General features: G+C 41.7%; 1 protein-coding gene across 4 annotated transcripts in view; it reads right to left on the bottom strand.

Moving 5' to 3' along the window:
* Positions 1 to 741: 741 nt before the first annotated feature.
* The window catches only part of ZNF516 (zinc finger protein 516), a 103,368-nt gene continuing 85,939 nt past the window's right edge, over positions 742 to 18,170 (bottom strand). For 3 of the 4 annotated variants that reach the window (XM_032181620.1, XM_032181622.1, XM_032181623.1), the window contains exons 3-6: positions 15,727 to 17,214; positions 9,784 to 9,888; positions 8,808 to 8,875; positions 742 to 1,969 (exon numbers count right to left, since the gene is read on the bottom strand). In XM_032181620.1, coding sequence (XP_032037511.1) covers positions 1,910 to 1,969; positions 8,808 to 8,875; positions 9,784 to 9,888; positions 15,727 to 17,214 — 1,721 coding nt within the window. In that variant the 3' untranslated portion in view covers positions 742 to 1,909. The other variant, XM_032181624.1, reaches the window with a different exon arrangement.

Raw genomic sequence — 18,170 nt, 5'->3', positions numbered from 1 at the left:
AACTCTGGTATACATCTGGTGTAATAGTATAAGGAAAAACTAGTTAAAAAATACATAAGAAAGTTAATTTGCATTGTTGCAAGTGTTGCAAAGTAACAAAAACTGTCAAGTAATTAAAAACAAGTAACAAGTAGTATCCAGAACCAATTACTGACTAGATTGTTTTAAAAAAGACCCTCCCCCAACCAGAACTGTTAGAACAGAAAGATCAAGCTTTAAGGTTTTTTTGTTTTGTTTTGTTTTTTAAACAAATCTTTGTGTCAGAAGCCCTACAAAAACAGCACTATTCCATTATTGTATTAAGTAAACTGTTGCTCTCACCTGTATTAAAGGTTAGCATCATTTCTGTACATGTAAAATTATTGCTTTTTTGAAAAATATATTTAGCATGCTAGGTTTTTTTTAATCCATTTCCTGCCTTTACAAAATGTTACAATTTAAAAAAAAAAAGAAAAAAAACTAGTAAAGCTTTTGCAAAAATTTTCACAGAACATTTTCTTTCAAGGCAGCAGTAACTTTTGATAATGCATAAAATTATATGTGCAAAATCTGAAACTCTCAGAAATATTACCATCACACATAGTGTCACAGCAATAAGAAAAGAAAATATTTATATCTGTGGAATACATTTTTAATTGCTTACACTGCATGGTTTAACAACCTGTTATGTGCCACAACCCCACCTCGAAAACTTGCAGTTAAAGAGTTACTGTAGAAGAGGTATATAAAGCTTTTTTTTTCTTTTTTTTTTTTTTTTTTTCCTAACACCACCAGTGATCACCAAATACAAGACATGACACATTATATGAACATTAACCTGCCACCACAAAAGAAGGTATTCATCTTCTCGAAGCGTCACCAGGCCCAGGGAGGACCAGTAGCTGGCCTGCTGGACAAAACACAGGAGCCTACGGTGCCTTCATCAGGGCCGAGGTACTCCATGCCACCTTCTCCATTAGAAACATACAGATCAGCGGCGTTAGACAGCTGAGCGCTTGTTGTTTGTTTTTTTTTTAATTTTTATTTTTTTAACATGAAGACTTCCTTTGTGATCAGGTCGAAGAAAGTAGCCCTGTTACAAAAAAGGTCCTGAGAGTAAAACACAGAAGCCTGTTTTTCTTAGTGTTCAACTAACTTTTCTTTTCCAAAGCAGAATAGAAGCTTTTCTGTGGAAGTGTTTCAATTTCCATATTCACATACTATTAACGGTGCGCAGTCAAGAACAAGAGCACTAGAAATGCAAGTGGTCCCCAAACTGTAATGAAACAAACCATTGCAGAGTGACGGTCTTTCTCTTTAGTCCCTTTAATCCTTCATCAAGCATTGCTTTCTCAGCACCGAATGCCACCTTTTCCCCGCACCCCCCCTTCTTCCCCTCTCTCTCTCTCTTTTTTAATTTGCTTTTCAGCATGACAGGCAGTGGCAGTTTCATTAATTAATACTTCTCCAGCCCTCAAATCCACTGCTGTTTTTCAAATGTATCAAATAGTCATTGTGAGCATCAGGGAGGTTTTTGTTACAGTGCTTAACTTCTTCATGCTGTCCAAATCACATAAAGTTTAATTTTTCCAGTGTCTCAAACTTCTCTTGATTAATATAGATGCCTTGTGCTGCCACAGTGCTTGCCAACTCCACTGTTTATTATAAAGGAAATAAGGAACCATGGGACTGATTAGTACGTCAATTTATATATATCTCACGGAGCATCTTCATTTATTTTAAAATGATTAACAGCGCGGCGGCACCCCCCTCCTAGCGGAGTGCAGCGCTGTTCCCAATCCTACACGGTGGTGACAAGCAAGGGGATGCTTCACAAGGATGCTCCAACGCCGGCATCGCGGGGGGCTGCCCCACGGGGCAGGGGCTGCGGTTGAAGGGCAGCCGGGGTGCAGGCTCCTCCGCCAGGGCTCTAGGTTCCCTTCCGAAGAGGCAGCGTGTGGGCGACATCGGCGCTCATGTGGTCTCTCCCCTGTAAGAAGGAGAGAGGAAAAAACTCATTCTCACCTCCTCGCCTTATCCTTTTCGCGCCTGCGTCGCTGCTCCCACTCACAATGAGTCCAGCAAGCCCTCCTGGCACTCATTACCTCGAATTAGCATCACGTGTGTTTGCTTGTTTGGGCCCCTGTAAGGTCTCTGACGGACCAGAAGAGCAAGTGATAGCGTCTGATGGAGCAACGCAGAAACAGTTAAGGACATGGAGGGAAGGAGGCCTCCTAAAGGAGGAATTTTGTGCTAGCCAAGAGGGATTCAGAGCTAGACCAGAGTTTCAAATGGGCTGAAGTTGGAGGTCATAGAGGCCGCTTGGAGAAGGAAAACTGAATTCTTGTGCAGGTCTGTCAAAAGCTAAGAAGGCTTTCTCTTCCCCTCGTCATCTTCCTTTTAGTTTTTTAGCCAATTTTCATGAATAATTACCACGTGGAAAAAATAGAAGGGATATTCTGAAAATCAAGTGAAATTAAAGATAACATCATGAATAAGTGGGAGCCTGCAGCTCCTGAGAAAAGCTTTAAAATGACATTTAGAACATCACTGTCGGAACAATGCAGTTTACAATCCTGATCCTAAAACAACATGGCAAGATTAATCTTACATAAATGCATTATCCTTAAGCTAAAGTCTTGATGAAGTGAAACAGACCATTTTAAATTAATGCAACATAAAATACGGCACCCATGTAAAATCCAAGCAAGTTTCAAGCTGTGCCTATGGCAGCCCTAGAAATAGCTAAAGAAAGCCCAGCTCTGGTTGACATAATGTATTAAGTGCATCTCTTTTGTTAATAGATTTAGAAAATTCCTAATTAAACCTGGCCTGAGATTCATGACATTTACCAGTCAAAGTTTGGTTTAAGTCGGAAAGATTTGCAACAAAATTAAAGAAAAAAAAAGCCGCTGTACAGAGCGCAGTATATTTGAAATGTAGGAAACAGTAACTGAATGAGAGATGTGATAAAACTTCCTTAGTTGGATGCTGAATTTCCTGCAGTAAACTAAGAAAGATGCTTTACATTTTTGCACGGCTACATCATGCCTGAGAGACAGAGCCACAATTCCGAGAGGAGGCATTCATCATTAAAACATCTCGTATCGAACCAGCTCCCCGTACACGGGGGAGCACGGCAGGCTTCCTCCCAGCCGGGGGTGGAGAGGAGGGGGGGCGGGCGTCATGCCCTAGTTTCCCTGGGTAAGACCCAAAAAAAAGGGGTAATTCAGGGAGTTCTTTGGGACAGCTATCCTGTGGGGTGCTGGTAGCGGTGGCTTGCCCTGTGGGTCTGGCCACCACCCATCCACAGACCATGCAGCATCAGGGGCATGTAAAAGGGAAGATTTTTCTTCTTTCCACACGACAGGGATCCATAAAGGGGGCTGGGGCTGGGGATCTCCCCCATTGGCCATCTTGGCATCGGAGAAGTCCTCCTCCTCCACAGGGAGGCAGCTTTTCCTGCAGTGGCGCTAGCGAGAGGGAGAGATGAAGTCTTCAACACTTGGTTGAAATACAGAGTTAGCAAATGCAAGTGTGTGGTTTCTGCCTGGAGAATACCAGTGAAAGGAGGACAAAGAAAGCCTCCCAGAAATAGCCTCCCCAAAGCGGAGGAAGCTGCAGGTGGGTGGAAGCAAAGGATGTTTCCCTGGGCAGGAGGCTTTATGTCTGCAGAAGTCTACCCAGTGGCTCACCCTGTAGGCATCCAAGGAAGTAAAGGTTTCCTCCCCGTTTCCCCCTTTCACAGTGGGACCAAGGGCAGGTTTTCCAGCAGATCAAACACTACCACTAAATCTTTGGTTCTTTGATATGCTAGCATGCACATCAGTTTTTGAACCATCTGATACACGGCTGGACTGAATTCTTCCTGAAGTGAAAAATTTACCATTTTAAAAAGTAAGCTTTCTTCACTTCCAGAATTTTAGAGGGGAAAAAAAACACACAAAAAAACTTTTTGGTAGATGAAACCTATAGCTTCCATGCCAAAAGCTGTTTTCATTTTGAATTCTAGGGCGTCACACCAGTTAACTACAAAAAAGAAAAATTAGTCTGTGCACATTTTAATATATTGGAGACAGCTGATCACATGACATGCCATTGAAATAAATTGCAATAATCAGTTTGGAGCATGGACACCTTTCCAGTTTGCTGGCAAGGGGAAAATGCAGGGACAAGACCTACAGCTGCTAATCCTGTCTATAATGCTCTGAAACTGATGGATAGCTAACACATGCATATTACTCAGATTCCAGTACAGCAGCCTCCATGATTCCTTGATTGTTTGCATTATAATCTCCATATGTATGAACGAGACAAATTAGGTTGCCATTTATTTGTTCATTATCTATTATTTTGATTAATGGAATTCTTGTTCTCAGAATAACTATTTAAAAATAACATTTGCAATAATGAGGACTGAACTATTAATCATGATCTTTAGAAGAAACTCTGCAAGGAACTGGGACAAGACATTTCATATGAACAAATGTCATAAATAGGACTTCTAACAGACAGTGCCAAAATTTCAGATCCAAATAAAAACACCAAGCCAATGGCTTAAATAACTTTTTTTCTTTTTTGCTCCTCCCTTTCTCCCTTTTTACAAGCAGGGCTGTACTGTAGCTGGACTAGAAACACACTGGAGGTAACGTGTCCCCAGCAAAAGGATCCCAGGTCCCTTTGCAGCACAGATTTTTTTTTCTTGACGGTTTCTTCCAGTCTATCATCCAAATTCTGATTACTCACATCATTATCTCAAGATTGAGTACTAAAAGAAATGTTTTTAAACAGTCATAGCACAGAAAGCTAAAGCTCATGGACTCCTCAATGAAGGTGTTATGCTCCTGTGATTCACGATCTGCTGCATACCTCTCTTTTCTGCGAATTACATTCCAAAACTGTAGTGTCTGTAGTTCTTTCACAGAAAAGGAGATCCACTGCCTTCTGGCATGTGAAAAGCTTCAGCCAGAAATATCCATGATACGAACTGTTCACTTTTTTTCCCTAGCGGGTAGCTTTTTCTTGATTTTCTATGAGTAAAAGGATGCTTTTCTGCAGAGGGCAATGGTTTGAGTTTTGGGGGGTTTTGCTTGCTTCTCTTGAATGAAAAGTCAATCTGTAGAGAGAACTACAGATGTACAGACGTACTAGAATGTCTTTGGCTCCAGCCCTGTAAATATGCTTCACATACATATATATATAGGCTCTTAATTAGACAGAGCTCTTGGTGCTAACCAGTAAATTATGCCTTCGAAAAATCCAATTACTTGTCCTTTAAAATTTTTAGAGCATATTTTTTGACGTCACTGATAGATGATATTTCTAAAGTGGGCCATGTTTTTATGTTTTTAAAAATACAATAGGTGAGGTTAAATATGAGGCATACGCATTAGAAACTGCCACCAGTGCTGTTACCATTTTGCATGAGCAGGCTACAGACCAATTCTTGTGCCACTGAGTGCACTTGGGAATTGGGCTACTGGCTGCAACATCACAGAATCAGGCGGTTCCTCTGAAATGACCCCAAGGTTTAGGAAAGCTTTGCTTCAAGAGCTACAGCCCCTTTGAGATTCACACTGGTGCAGGGGCCCTTCAGAGAGGGAGCCAGCTTTTGTCTTGCTATGTACAAGCGACTGGAGTGTGCTCCCGGAATTCATGCTTACTAAATCAGGTCTTTGGATGCTGCTTCGTGTATTCCAAATTAAGATACATATTCATCGTGGATAAGCAAGCTTAATTATGGATATATTGGGATATTTAGCATTTATAAGAATATTCAGAATATTCAGTATGTTTAATATGGCAGCATTTCAAGAGAATCTGCATGACTTTGCACAGATTGTATTGACTTGGGGTATATAATAAGCATTTTTTGACCTTTAGATAAAGAAGACTAAGAAATATTCTAGAGTTCAACAGAAATTCATTTGATGGATTTTTTTAAGCATTCAGGTAGAAGAGAACACAGCAAATAGCGTTAAGAAAGAAGTATAAACAAAACATAGGAAATACGGTATTTATTTTATTGGTGTTAATGCCAAAGCATGAAATGTAGCCTAATGCTAATATTATCAAAATGGGGTGTGTATGGAATTCTTTACACACCCCTATAGGTGGCCTACTTTGCAGTGCTGCTGCACACCTGCATCTCCTGTTAGCAGTTCATTACCCTAAAGTAGGTTTCCTATTTGGACACCTAAATATAGATTTAGCTGTCTCATTTTTTAAAAAGCCTGGCTGTGGACCCTATTTTTAACATGCGGAATTAAAATTATTCTGTGAGAAAACTGCTATATAATGCAGCACCATTGTAAGCTACTATGCTGGGGAATTTTAAAAGCCCTACGTAACCTTCTTTTATAAAGGAAACCTTTAGAGATGATCTTCCATGACTACTGAAGGGAATGGGGGAACTGCAAAATACTAATGTTAATATTTTCACTCTTTAGCTGACTACTCCAGGGAAGATATTTCACCTGTGAGGAGGAAACATTATGTAAAGTGAATCGTTTCCACTTAACATTAAAAAAAAAAAAATCATCCTAAAGCTACTGTACGTGCTAACTATTGTTTCTCGCTCAGAGCATGTGCATGGCACTTCTGTAACTTGAACTGACTTTACACTGTAAACTCTCAAGAATAGATCTGTCCCCAATTAAAATGAAATGAAGACACAGAGTGACAATGTTTAAAGTGGGAAATAGTAATGTTTCCAGAGCGCTGCAGGCATTGTTCTTGGTGCGAGAGCTACTCTCTGTGCTTCTAAAGGTCCCTGCAGCTGCAGGTAGAAATGAACGAATTCCCTTGCTAAAACCCAGGGACTGTGCAGGTGGAGGCTTCTGGGGGAGTGCAAAGCCTGCTTGCGATGAGAACAAGGAAAACAGCAGACAACTGAATAATCCTAACTGACACAGACACCGACAAACTGAGACACAGGCTGATACTGAAGAACAAATAAGACAAAAGAAAGGAAGATATCTCCTGGAAAAGCGATCATGCTACAGCCTCTGTGGGAGAAATACTGATTGGGAAGAGACAAAACGATTCATGAGCCTAACCTCTACCCAGTATTCTGCTGTATTGAAAGATGCTGTAATTTAATCAAATACTTTGAAGACAGATTGACATGGACTGTTGTCTGCAACAGCAAACTACATTTGCTGTGGAAGAAGTTAGTCAATAAATTGTGGTGTGGCAGCAGTTTACAAAGACAAGATTATGAGTAAATTTATTGTGCAGTAATACAACCCAAATTACAAAAAGAGTCCAGATGAGCTGCCACAGTTCTTTTTGGGTAGAAATGACCACTTCAGAAGTTTTCAGAACTGTATTTCCAACTTTGACCTTACATTGCCTTTTAGAGAAAAAAAAAAAACAAACAAAAAAAAAAACAACCACAACCAACCAACCAAAAAGAAAAACAAAACACTGCCTTCACAATTCAATTTCAACTACATATGAGATAAACTGTGAGCATGAAAAGATGAAAGAGCGTTTTCAAGGTGCTTAGGTTTATTAAATCTAGATCATTAAAAGGATGAGAAACAAAGAAGAGTTGAGCTAGTTTGCAGAGCTGCAGCTTATCTCCCTGGCATATACTTTTCCTAAGAGGGATGTCCTTGCACAATTTGGTTAGGTAAACATCAAAGAGAGCATTTTTCATCTAGTTCTCCCCCTAGAGCAGAATTTTGCTGCTACTGTCCCATAAAACCAAAAGAAATACCACCCAGAACAACATGAAGTGCTATGTCGTCTTGAAAACTTTATGAGGAGAGTTGTTGGCCACTCCTACAGCCTAATGGCAGGTCAGATAATTCCTGCGGCAGGGGATGAATTCCCAGAGTAGCCTCCAGGGCAAAAAGAAGCAAGCACAACGGAGAAGATGCCAAGGGTCTCCACAAAGGGTGCAGCACATGAACTAAGCAACATGGTGAGGATGCTTACTGAATAAGTAGAAAAGGTTCCTAAACTTTATGAAGGTAGGACTGATATTGAGCTACATTCTTTAAGGACAGCAAAAAATATCTGCAATTGCTTAGTAAGATATGGGAGGGCAGTACGTAGAACTTCTTTGTGGTAAAAATTATACTAAAAATGTGGATGAAAGCAGGAGTGAATGATGCTGGAGGCAACTCTGATATGAAAGAAAATTGCCCATGAGAAGATATGCCCTGAAACCCACCTGCCAAGCTTGAAGATGGAGTAGGAAGGTCCACCTTCCTAGGTGTGACAGTGGTCTCCAAAGACACAGGATATATGAAATTTCAGTTTAATGGTTTTCTACATAAGAGCTGTGTCATGTATAATTCAGAGTGCTGAGAAGTGTTTGTTAAGACAGGAAACACTAGTCTAGAAAGAGGAAAGTGCAGTAACTTGCAAAGTCCACAGGAACTGGAAGATGAGCCTTTCAGAGACTAGATACTGGATATTATGGTATAAAGACTCTTCAGAAAAATACAGACTAAGCATTAATTGCATTGCTGCAGCAGAAAACGTATTAGTTGTAAAAGCAAACTATTTGTAGGAATTATTTAAATCCCGTCTCACTACTACATATCATTGTGCATTAGTGTTATCTATCCCACCCACTCCCCAGTAAGTCAGTAACATGTTTAATTAAACACTAACTACCTGGTCTACAATTAACTGACTCTATATAACAGACTTTGATAAAATGCTTAAAAAATTTAAGAGCTAAATATCAAGCAACACCATTATTATTTATACATGTTATAAAACAGTCAGTACTTTACTGATAAGTATCACTGTGCAACGTATCCCCAGCTACCACATTAAAAACCAAACATCCAATTAATTGTAAAACATACTTGTTTTGGGGCATCTGCGGAGGTGGTGTGAACTTCAGTACCTCGGAGTCCATTAGACTCAAACACCACTGTGGGAACAAGGGGGCTTGTTAACAGATGAACATTCAAGCTTCGTTAGTGTGTGTACATTATTTGAGACCATTACAGATTAACCACGTTCAAAAAAAGACACCAGCTACTAGCCTGTGGCCGGAAAATACCAATTTACCGTAACACTTACTGTAAGAGAGTGTGCTAATGGCAGCCTAGGGCCACTGCCCTTTTTAATTCAGACTTCAGCGCTGAAGAAAGCAATCACTGACAACATTAATTATCAGTCTATGTGTAAAGGGACCCTCTTCTTGCATTACTTACCATTTGGCCTCTGTCATTTTGCATCAGACTGGCTTATGTATGCATCATTCACACTTCTCAGAAAGAGCCCGCTAGTCTCACTGTCTCGTGCAATGCTCAGGAGGTAACGACACTGGTGGCTTTCGCCTCCCCCAGTCTCAACAACAGACTGTGCCAGGTTAAAAACGGCTGGTAGGGATTTCTGATTTTAGGACTGACCGACCGGTCTGAGGAAAATCTCGTTTCCTGCAAAAACGGTCCTGTCAACAGCAATGATGAGGCAAAACAAAGCCTTATGTTCTGCTGAAAGGGGTACTTTGATTTCAATTTGTGCTGGTGGCAACAGAATTCATTAGCATATTCATTTCTGAGTACCCTACTCTCTAATTAAAATAAAACATTTGCAAACAGACTTATCTTAAATGCATTGCAATTTTATGGAGTTCGGGCAGGGATCAGGTAAGCAATATCCGGAGAACAAGAGCAATAGTCGTAAAAATAAAAAACCTGCGTATTAGATTTAGGTATTGGAATTACTGAGGTTAACGTGGTACGTGAAACGTAATTCTCTGCATTTTGTCACCTGGATCTGAAAGAAGGCAAACAGGAAAGGGAGAAAGCAAGAGCAAGTGTGAAAATATACCTGTATGGGACCTCTGATGAGTCCTGAGGTGACTGGGTTGGTTAAAGCATTTTCCACATTCCCTGCAGACGCAGTCTCCTTGGCGTGTTTGTGTCCTAAGCATCCCTGTAGTTGATAGGGAGGAAGGGAGGGAGAGAGGGAGGAAGGGAGGGGGTGGTGGGGAGAGGAGAGAGGAAAGTTGAGAAGAAAACATTATGCCAGAAGAAAACATCATTAGTATGTCTAATGTGTCATTATGTGAGGCTACCTTCAGGCCCTGGATGACAACTGTCAGCCTTCATCTAGGCACTGGCTGACAGGCCAGGCACACACAGGACTGCAAGAATGCATAAATTACATTGAATTAAAAAATGCTCCCCATGATGTGCCCGCACCAGGACTGGCATGTCAGGTGTGCGCTTTTCAGAGCAGCTGGATCCACTTTTCAGCCATCACCCAGCTTTGTCAAGCAGTACATCAGGCAAATCAAAGTGACTCCAGCGTGGCGGAGACAAGTCACATGGATAATAGGAAGTGAGTAGGACCAGAGCCCGACTGTCCCCCCCGGGCGGCAATACCTCAGAGACAAATGCAGAGTGAGTGGAGCCATCACAAACTGATCAAACCTTTAGCCCCTGCCTACCTGCCTGCCGGTGCTGCTTTGACCCCGGAGCTTGGAGGCACAGACGAAAGACATCTGTGAATGAAAGTGTCATTCCGGACATTTTGAGCTAGTCGCGGCACAGCAGCCTTCCTCCAGCCCTCGGTAAACATGTTTTCTAGGCCATTAGCATTTGTGGAAAACCACTCAAACCTCTCCTTTTTCTCCAAAGGTCAGTTTACAGTATCTGACTTAAAGGGCTGGTCTTTGTCTTTTTGCTGCTGATCAAAAAAGACACATTTGACTTTTATTGGGCCTTTTTTTAAAAAAATAATATGGCTGAACATCATCTTTTCTATTTTGGTAAAAACACCCTCCTCAGAAGGGAAGAGTTGATGTTTTCATTTGCCACTGGAGTACTTTGGCTTTTAAAGAAATTCTCAGGGGGTTGTCAGCGGAAGTGAAGTTTCAGCTTTTCGATCTTTTTTTTTTTTTTTCTCCCATTATAGCATTTTAAATGAATAAAATTGTGAACAAAAAAGTGTCAAGAAAAAAAAAATGATTGAAAATCAAGGGCAGCATGCCAGAGGGCTCGTCCAAAATACAGACATCTGTACCTCAAAGGGAATGGAAAATGAGATGGGCTACCACTTCCTCTGCTTGTATGGCACCAAGTGTCCTATGATTTTTACCACAATATAGACTGCGAAGAAAAGTCTGGCTAAAAAAAAAAAAAAAAAAAAAAAAAAAAACCACATTAAAAACCTACAGCTGATTTCTCATTTCATAACATTTCATAACAGCACCTCCTGTAGATGGCAGCACAGCCTATATTATATAACTGAACATTCATCTCCAACAAGTTCCTGGCACTCAAATACAAGATCGTGATTATTTAGGGCCAAATCCACATCACACACACACACACACACACGAGAGAGACAGAAGGGAAGAGATGAGACAGATTTGCCTCGTGTGGGAGAAAAGGTTAAAGCGGATTTCCTCTTATGTTACCAACATTTCCCCTCCACTGGCCAGAGCTATAGCTTCAAGCTCGAGACCAAAGCTAAACGAAGTGCATGGAAGGACCAGAAGCAGCCCTTGCTGGCTTGCTGCCCCAAGCAGTGGCCTGTAGAGACAGCCCAGGCTCTGCTGTCAGGAGAGCCCAGGAGGCTGCCAGTAGAGCCCAGGCCCAGGGGAAGCCCTGAACCCCTTCATACCCCAGGCCTCAGAATCACAGACGGTTGCAAGAGACCTCCAAGATCACCTAGTCCAACCTCTTACCTAACACTAACCAGTCCTCCACTAAACCATATCACTAAGCTCTACATCTAAATGTATTTTCAAGACCTTCAGGGATGGTGACTCCACCACTTCCCTGGGCAGCCCATTCCAATGCCTAACAACCCTTTTGGTAAAGAAGTTTTTCCTAATATCCAACCCCTGGTGCAAGTTTAGCCCGTTCCCCCTCATCCTGTCACCAGGCAGGTGGGAGAATAGACCAACCCCCACCTCGTTACAGCCTCCTTTAATGTGCCTATAGAGAGCAGTAAGGTCGCCCCTGAGCCTCCTCTTCTCTAGGCTGAACAATCCCAGCTCCCTCAGCCGCTCCTCGTAAGACTTGTTCTCCAGACCCCTCACCAGCTTCATCGCCCTTCTCTGGACTTGCTCAAGCACATCAATGTCCTTCGTGTAGCGAGGGGCCCAAAACTGAACACAATACTTGAGGTACAGCCTCACCAGAGCCGAGTACAGGGGGACAATCACTTCCGTAGACCTGCTGGCTACACTGTTCCTTATACAAACCAGGATGCTGTTGGCCTTCTTGGCCACCTGAGCACACTGCTGGCTCATATTCATCTGACTATCAACCAATACACTCTTTTTTTTTTTTTTTTTTGGTGATGCTATGCACTCTGGGAAGCAGGAAATGGCTTTTCTGATACCAAAGACAGCCAGAACCATCCTATCCTGTTGTTTACAACATGAACAACCACCACAAGAGCCCAGAGGCCTTCAGATATAGTGAGGCTTATTTCCTGCTCCATCCACACATGCTGCTCATATGCCCTAGCGAGCACAGCTCAGAATCACAGGACCTTGATCCTCCAGCTATGGAACCTGCACACCTCAGCCCCAGGAGCACCATGGAGATGGGGAAGCCTCGAGCCAGGCCCTAGAGACACTTGCATTAATAGCAGGCTCTGAACCAAGACCCAAAGTTGTCCCAGCAGTCATTGTAGGTCTGATCTCATGGTCTCTGTGGAAGCGTTGTTCCCACCCGCATCTTGTGCTTTGAGGAGGGAAGGCTGAGAATCACTGTGGTAAGCTAAAAGCATACAAATGCCAAGGAGAATGGGTTAGCACTTTCATCCAACCCATCCCTGGCACTGATGTTATGGCAGTTGTTTAAAAAAAAATAGGTAGAAGAAAATGGATAGCTTCCAGGTACGTTTGCCATTGTTGTATTTTTGAAAGAGCCTGTAAGGCTTTTGATTTTGATTTGAAGGCTTTGTGCTATGGGCGTTGCTGTTGCAAGGTAATGCCCCCCTGAGCCATTACTCAGAACACAATGGGGTGAACAAAAGAGGGTGGATGACTGCAGGTGCTGGCAAATCTAGGCAGCTGGAGGTGACCACCTGAATGGGGGCTCTTGTGAAAACAAGACTCGAAGTTGGCCTCAAAGGAGCCCCAGGAAAAGAGTGTATCTGCTACCATAACCCATCCTTTCCTAATACCGCAATTCATATAAATACCATGAGCAAAATAAATAACTATTATGTCTAACAATGAGATTTTCCCTGCAACATTTGGGAAGTTTGGGCAGTGTGAAACGAACCTAGCCTAAGTGCAGAAAGCTTTGTGTTTGCAGCTGCATCACAACAGCACGTACAACTTTCCAAGGGCATGCTGGAATAAACACAAATGTAAAAAGAAGGATCCCAGATATAAACCCAGACAATATAAAGGAAGTTATACCCTGCACAACCACGCACTAAAATGTTCTAATATCATCCAAGATGTGGGTAGATTAGCACCAAACACCCTAGTAAAGTTTATCAGGAACATTTAAGTGGGAAAAAGCATGTGACAAATAGCATATCTAAGTAGGATTTCTGGTTGTCGTTTATGTCATGATTGCCCTATTCACATTGCCATATGAAGACTTAATTGTATGATGCATACTGACAGAGGGCTCAGTCTAGGACCATGTGTTATTTCAGACAAGGTTCATTTAGCTTCCTCTATTTGCAGTTGGTAGGATCTTGTTCCTTTTGCCTGCAGCAGCTTTTTATTTTAGTGCTATGAAAAACAGCCATCATGCCAATTGGTTTGAAGAACCATCAACAACCTGGAAGTTGTATATAAAATGAAGACAAGCTACATTTAAAAAAAAAAAAAAAAAAAGTTTAAAGTTCTGAAAACTTGATTGCTATAAAACACTAAGAATGAAAGAAGAGACTTCAAAGCAGAGATAGGCACTAAATAACTTCCAGTTAAAGTGTCTCTGGAAATCACTGCCCAGAAAAAACATTTTGGCAATAAAATCCCTCTAAAAAAAACAAAACAAAACAAAACAAAACAAAAAAAAAAAAACAGGTAAATGGAGACCTCTTTGTAAATCCTGCCCTAGTGTTCCACGTGGGTTTTCTATTGTCTGCATTCACTTGAGTCAGCTTCCAGTTCGTGGCTGTTAATGTTTCTCTCTATTCCTCTTAACAAGGCTAGGAGCTCACTGGATCAGTAAGATTTCACTGAGCAGGTTGACATGTTAGAGTCTTAAGTAACATCAGGGAGTTCACCCACATTAAGGTACCCCAAGTTGATGGTAGAATAATTAACCAGTATTTAGAGCAGGAAGACAACATTCCTGCACCCTGTGATGGCAAAGGGAAGTCAGCTGCAGTCTGTACCCAAGAACGCTGACCCTGCGTATTTAGCAACCAAGAAAGTCTTTCTCTGCTTCCTTAACAAAACCCAAAAGCTTCATGATAGTTACAGTAATTACATGGCCTCTAACCACCTGCTGAATGATCTGTTCAATAGTAATAAAAATCATCTCCTATGCAGCAGTACTGTTTACCTGATTACCAGTGCAACAGAGTGGCTGAAAGGTACACCTCATGGGCTATTTCAGACAGATTTTGCCTCTGTCTTCTCCAAAAGACCTTTCACAAAGACCTGACTGAACATCATGGCTCCTTTCATGCCTCACAGCTGCCAGAGCAATCGACTTGCATACACCTTCTGGGACCTAGACCACAACTTCAGCTGTTAGCTTCTGAACGTCCTGTCATCCCCCTTACAAAGTGGGGTCACAGGCTCCATTTCACACACTTCTTTGATGAAATAGAGAGCATTATGTCAGGTGAGCATACTAGCCATTTCCAGTTGTAGGAGTAAAGGTGAGAAACAAGTACTTTTTGTATGTGAAAGTCAGTTCTTGCACAGCTTCTACTAACAGAAGTGCTTAAAATTGGGATGATTTACAAAAGGCAAAAGCAGGGACTGTGGTTCCTGTTCTCCACCCCCACACACCCACCTCAAGAGTAATAAATCAGTGTGATTTTTCAATTTCCACTGAGGCAAAATAATTTTGGCAGATAGTCAGAAGAGTATGGTTTCAAATGCAAATGCACAGGTTTCTTTTCCACCCCCCTTTTATTTTTTTTAAATGTGGCAGTACTTTTTCAGTCCCTAAACTTTAAACTGGTTATTTGAACAGCAGCCTTTCCAGCTTATGTGAATGAGCAGGCACATATTCAGCTATACTTCTTTTTAATTATAAACATACAAATAGATCAAAAGAATCATTTGAAAAATACTATAGTATTTTTTGATATGGACAAGGAGATCTTAAGACTTCTGTGAAAAAAAGACAAAGGACACTGACAAGTGATTACCTCTCTGTTGTTGGAAGACTTGTTTGCAGACAAAATTGAACAAAACCTCCAAAATAACATCACAGATAAGCCCCAGAGGATGTTTATTTTGCCCGAAGCAAAAAGATTATGATGTTTGCCAGCACCGGCATATCAGTGGGATCATAGTGTGACAGCACATCTGTGTAACTCTAGCCTGCTTGAAGGGAGGGGACGAAGCAACAGGAATACTCCAGGTGGAACCAACTACATTTAACCTGTGACAGAAATGTCACACAGTGCATGAGGGGGGATGCTGCAATGTTAAAGATCGGTAAACAAGTCTATTCAAGCCTATCCAGAAATGATAGAACAATGAATTTATAATCCCAACAGCTAAAAGGAGAAGGAGAAAGCTGCAAAACAACGTGCTGTGGCTCAAAATGAAGAAGGAGCACGCAAACCACATCCCCAGCTGTGGAAGGGCTTATGAAATCTTACCTGTGTGATCCAGGACAGGGCTATTGGCACCACAGGTTTGGTACAACGAAGCGAGGTCCTTTGGAATGTATGTTTTAAAGATATTTAAAATGTCCAAACGTTTCTCATGCCCATCTGATCCCGGATCCTGTTTACTGGAGTGTAAAGCTGAAGAAATTCCTGCTGCGCTGGGCTGAGGCTGCATCAGTGGACTTGCTCGTGCCACGGCTGTGCAGTTTGCCAATGTCCTCATCTCGTTCCCAGCCTTTATGTGAGACTCCCTCTGAGGCACCGATGGCTCTTCGTGTTTAGTGTACTGCTCACTTTTGCACAGGGGATGATACTGTGGTGGTGGGTTGAATTTGGCCTTCACAGAATCAGACGTACAGTGCTTACCTGAAGGGACAAAACCAGTACTTCCCTGGGGAACCACATACTTTTCCACCTGTTTACTGTTGCTGGACTGTGTGCTAGGCCTGGATATGACTGTCTGAGTAGGCGTTACACTTCTGCTATAGGCTCCCATTTGCATAAGTTTGGAATTTGCTTCATATTTATTTTTCAGTGGAGGCTGTTGTGCTGCTATGCTGTATTGCTCCTGGGAATGGTTTAATTTGGGCTGTCTGTACCCATCAAGACCTGATAAGCGTGGACCACAGTGGCCGAACGCATGGCTGTCCTTTGACTGATGCATACTCCCAGACTTTGCAGTCATCCCAACAGGAAGAGAGCTGCTTTTGGACCCTGGCAATGCACTTGGCACTTGAGTGCGCGTAAATCTGGCAACAGGCAAAGGCTGGCATTCCTTACCACCGAGAACAGGAGGGGGGCCGGTACGCCCACTCCTTGCCAGAAAAACCAGGTTGTTTTTAATACTCTTGAATCCATTCTGTTGAACCCAAGGGGGGACCATTGAGTTACAGCTGATTTTGTGCAAAACTCTTTTGTGCATCCACAGGACTTCGGGGTAGTAGGTCTTGTGACTGCAGAAAGGACACGGGTAGATAATTAAAGCAGCCTGCAAGGATGTATTCAAATTTTTATTGCATGAATTATCCCTTGTTGATTTTTCACTCAAATCAAGTGGAGCTGCCTCGTGAGCTTCAGCACCTTTTTCTATTAGAGGATGCTCCCTGTGTAAGTCTAGCAAATTTTCTCTAGAGCGACTAGCTTGCACTTCAACTGACGTTTTCAAGTCCATGACCATGTTTGAAGATGTCTGGCCCACACCTGAAACAAAGCCAGCAAAGTGACTGGAGCAAGAAAGCCCTTGGCTGTGGTGAAATGCTGGCATCTTTATGTCTACAGAACCTTTCAGATCGTGGTATTTCGAAAAGGGCTCCTTGATGACACTCTCCAGTGCTGACACCAAAGCTGGAATCTCTGGCTTAGATTCACTGGCCTCGTTTTCTCTGGCATTGCGGCTTCCCAGCTTCGGAATTTCCTCCAGCTGAGATGTTACCATAGGGGTTTCCTCTTCAGAAAAATTGCAGTGGTATGGCTTTTCATCTGAATGGGACAAACCAAAAACATAACTGTCATTTTGTGTAAAAAGAAGCACAACAGACAAAATAAAATTCAAGAATACTGTACAATAGATGGAAAAAATACTTTCGTATTAGTATTGTAATGACATACTACAAACTAAATGTACTGTACGAGCAAGAAAATCACAGAATAAGACACAACAGTTCAATTTATTTTTAAAGATCACCGTAAAGTCTGGATAAACTCTCAAATGTTCATGACATTTTGAAGAAAGAACAATTCAATAATATACCCATGTTAAAATTCTGGGACTGTGAGAAAGATAAACAAATATGCAGCCATTTAATGCTTTAACAAAAACAAAGATAATGGAGCCAGATAAGACTGACCTAGTTAAAGGTCTGTCAGCGTTTCCATTACAAGCCCCCTTTTTTTTTTTTTTTTTTTTTTTCCAAAGGGTTTATAACTCAGCAATAAAAATTGGCTCCACACTGAAACCAAGCATATAAGCAGATACAGCATACAACATAAATTGCTCACTTAAGAGGGACTTTTGCAGTGGCCCAATATAAAAGATGAGTTATGAAGAACGTAAATTTTGAATTTTTTGTCCGTTAGTTTAAAGGAGATACATTTTTATTTTAACATACGTTTATGTTTGAGTCAAACTTTAGGTAAATTTTACGACTGCTCAATCCACTGAGAGATAAGGAATTCAACATTTTCAGCCACTGAGATTACGGAATTCAAACCAGACTCTCAGTTCTTCCCAGTTTCTTCTTCACTTCTCAGCTTTCCAGAGCAAATTTGTCTAACACATGTCCTGGAAAGGGAACATACTGGGCAGTAATTAAAGCAGTTTAGGGGGGAACAGAGGAGTATGATTTGTTTTGCTTGGAGCACAGCTACCTCCACGCGCTCTCACAACGTTCCTCTCTCAGAGCTGCTGATAAAGTCGTTGAATCCCTCCAAATCAG

The sequence above is a fragment of the Aythya fuligula genome, chromosome 2 (genome assembly GCF_009819795.1).
Source record: "Aythya fuligula isolate bAytFul2 chromosome 2, bAytFul2.pri, whole genome shotgun sequence".
Classification (NCBI taxonomy): domain Eukaryota; kingdom Metazoa; phylum Chordata; class Aves; order Anseriformes; family Anatidae; genus Aythya; species Aythya fuligula.
The sequence above is the reverse complement of the archived record's forward strand: the minus strand, read 5'-3'. Positions and strand labels throughout refer to the sequence as shown.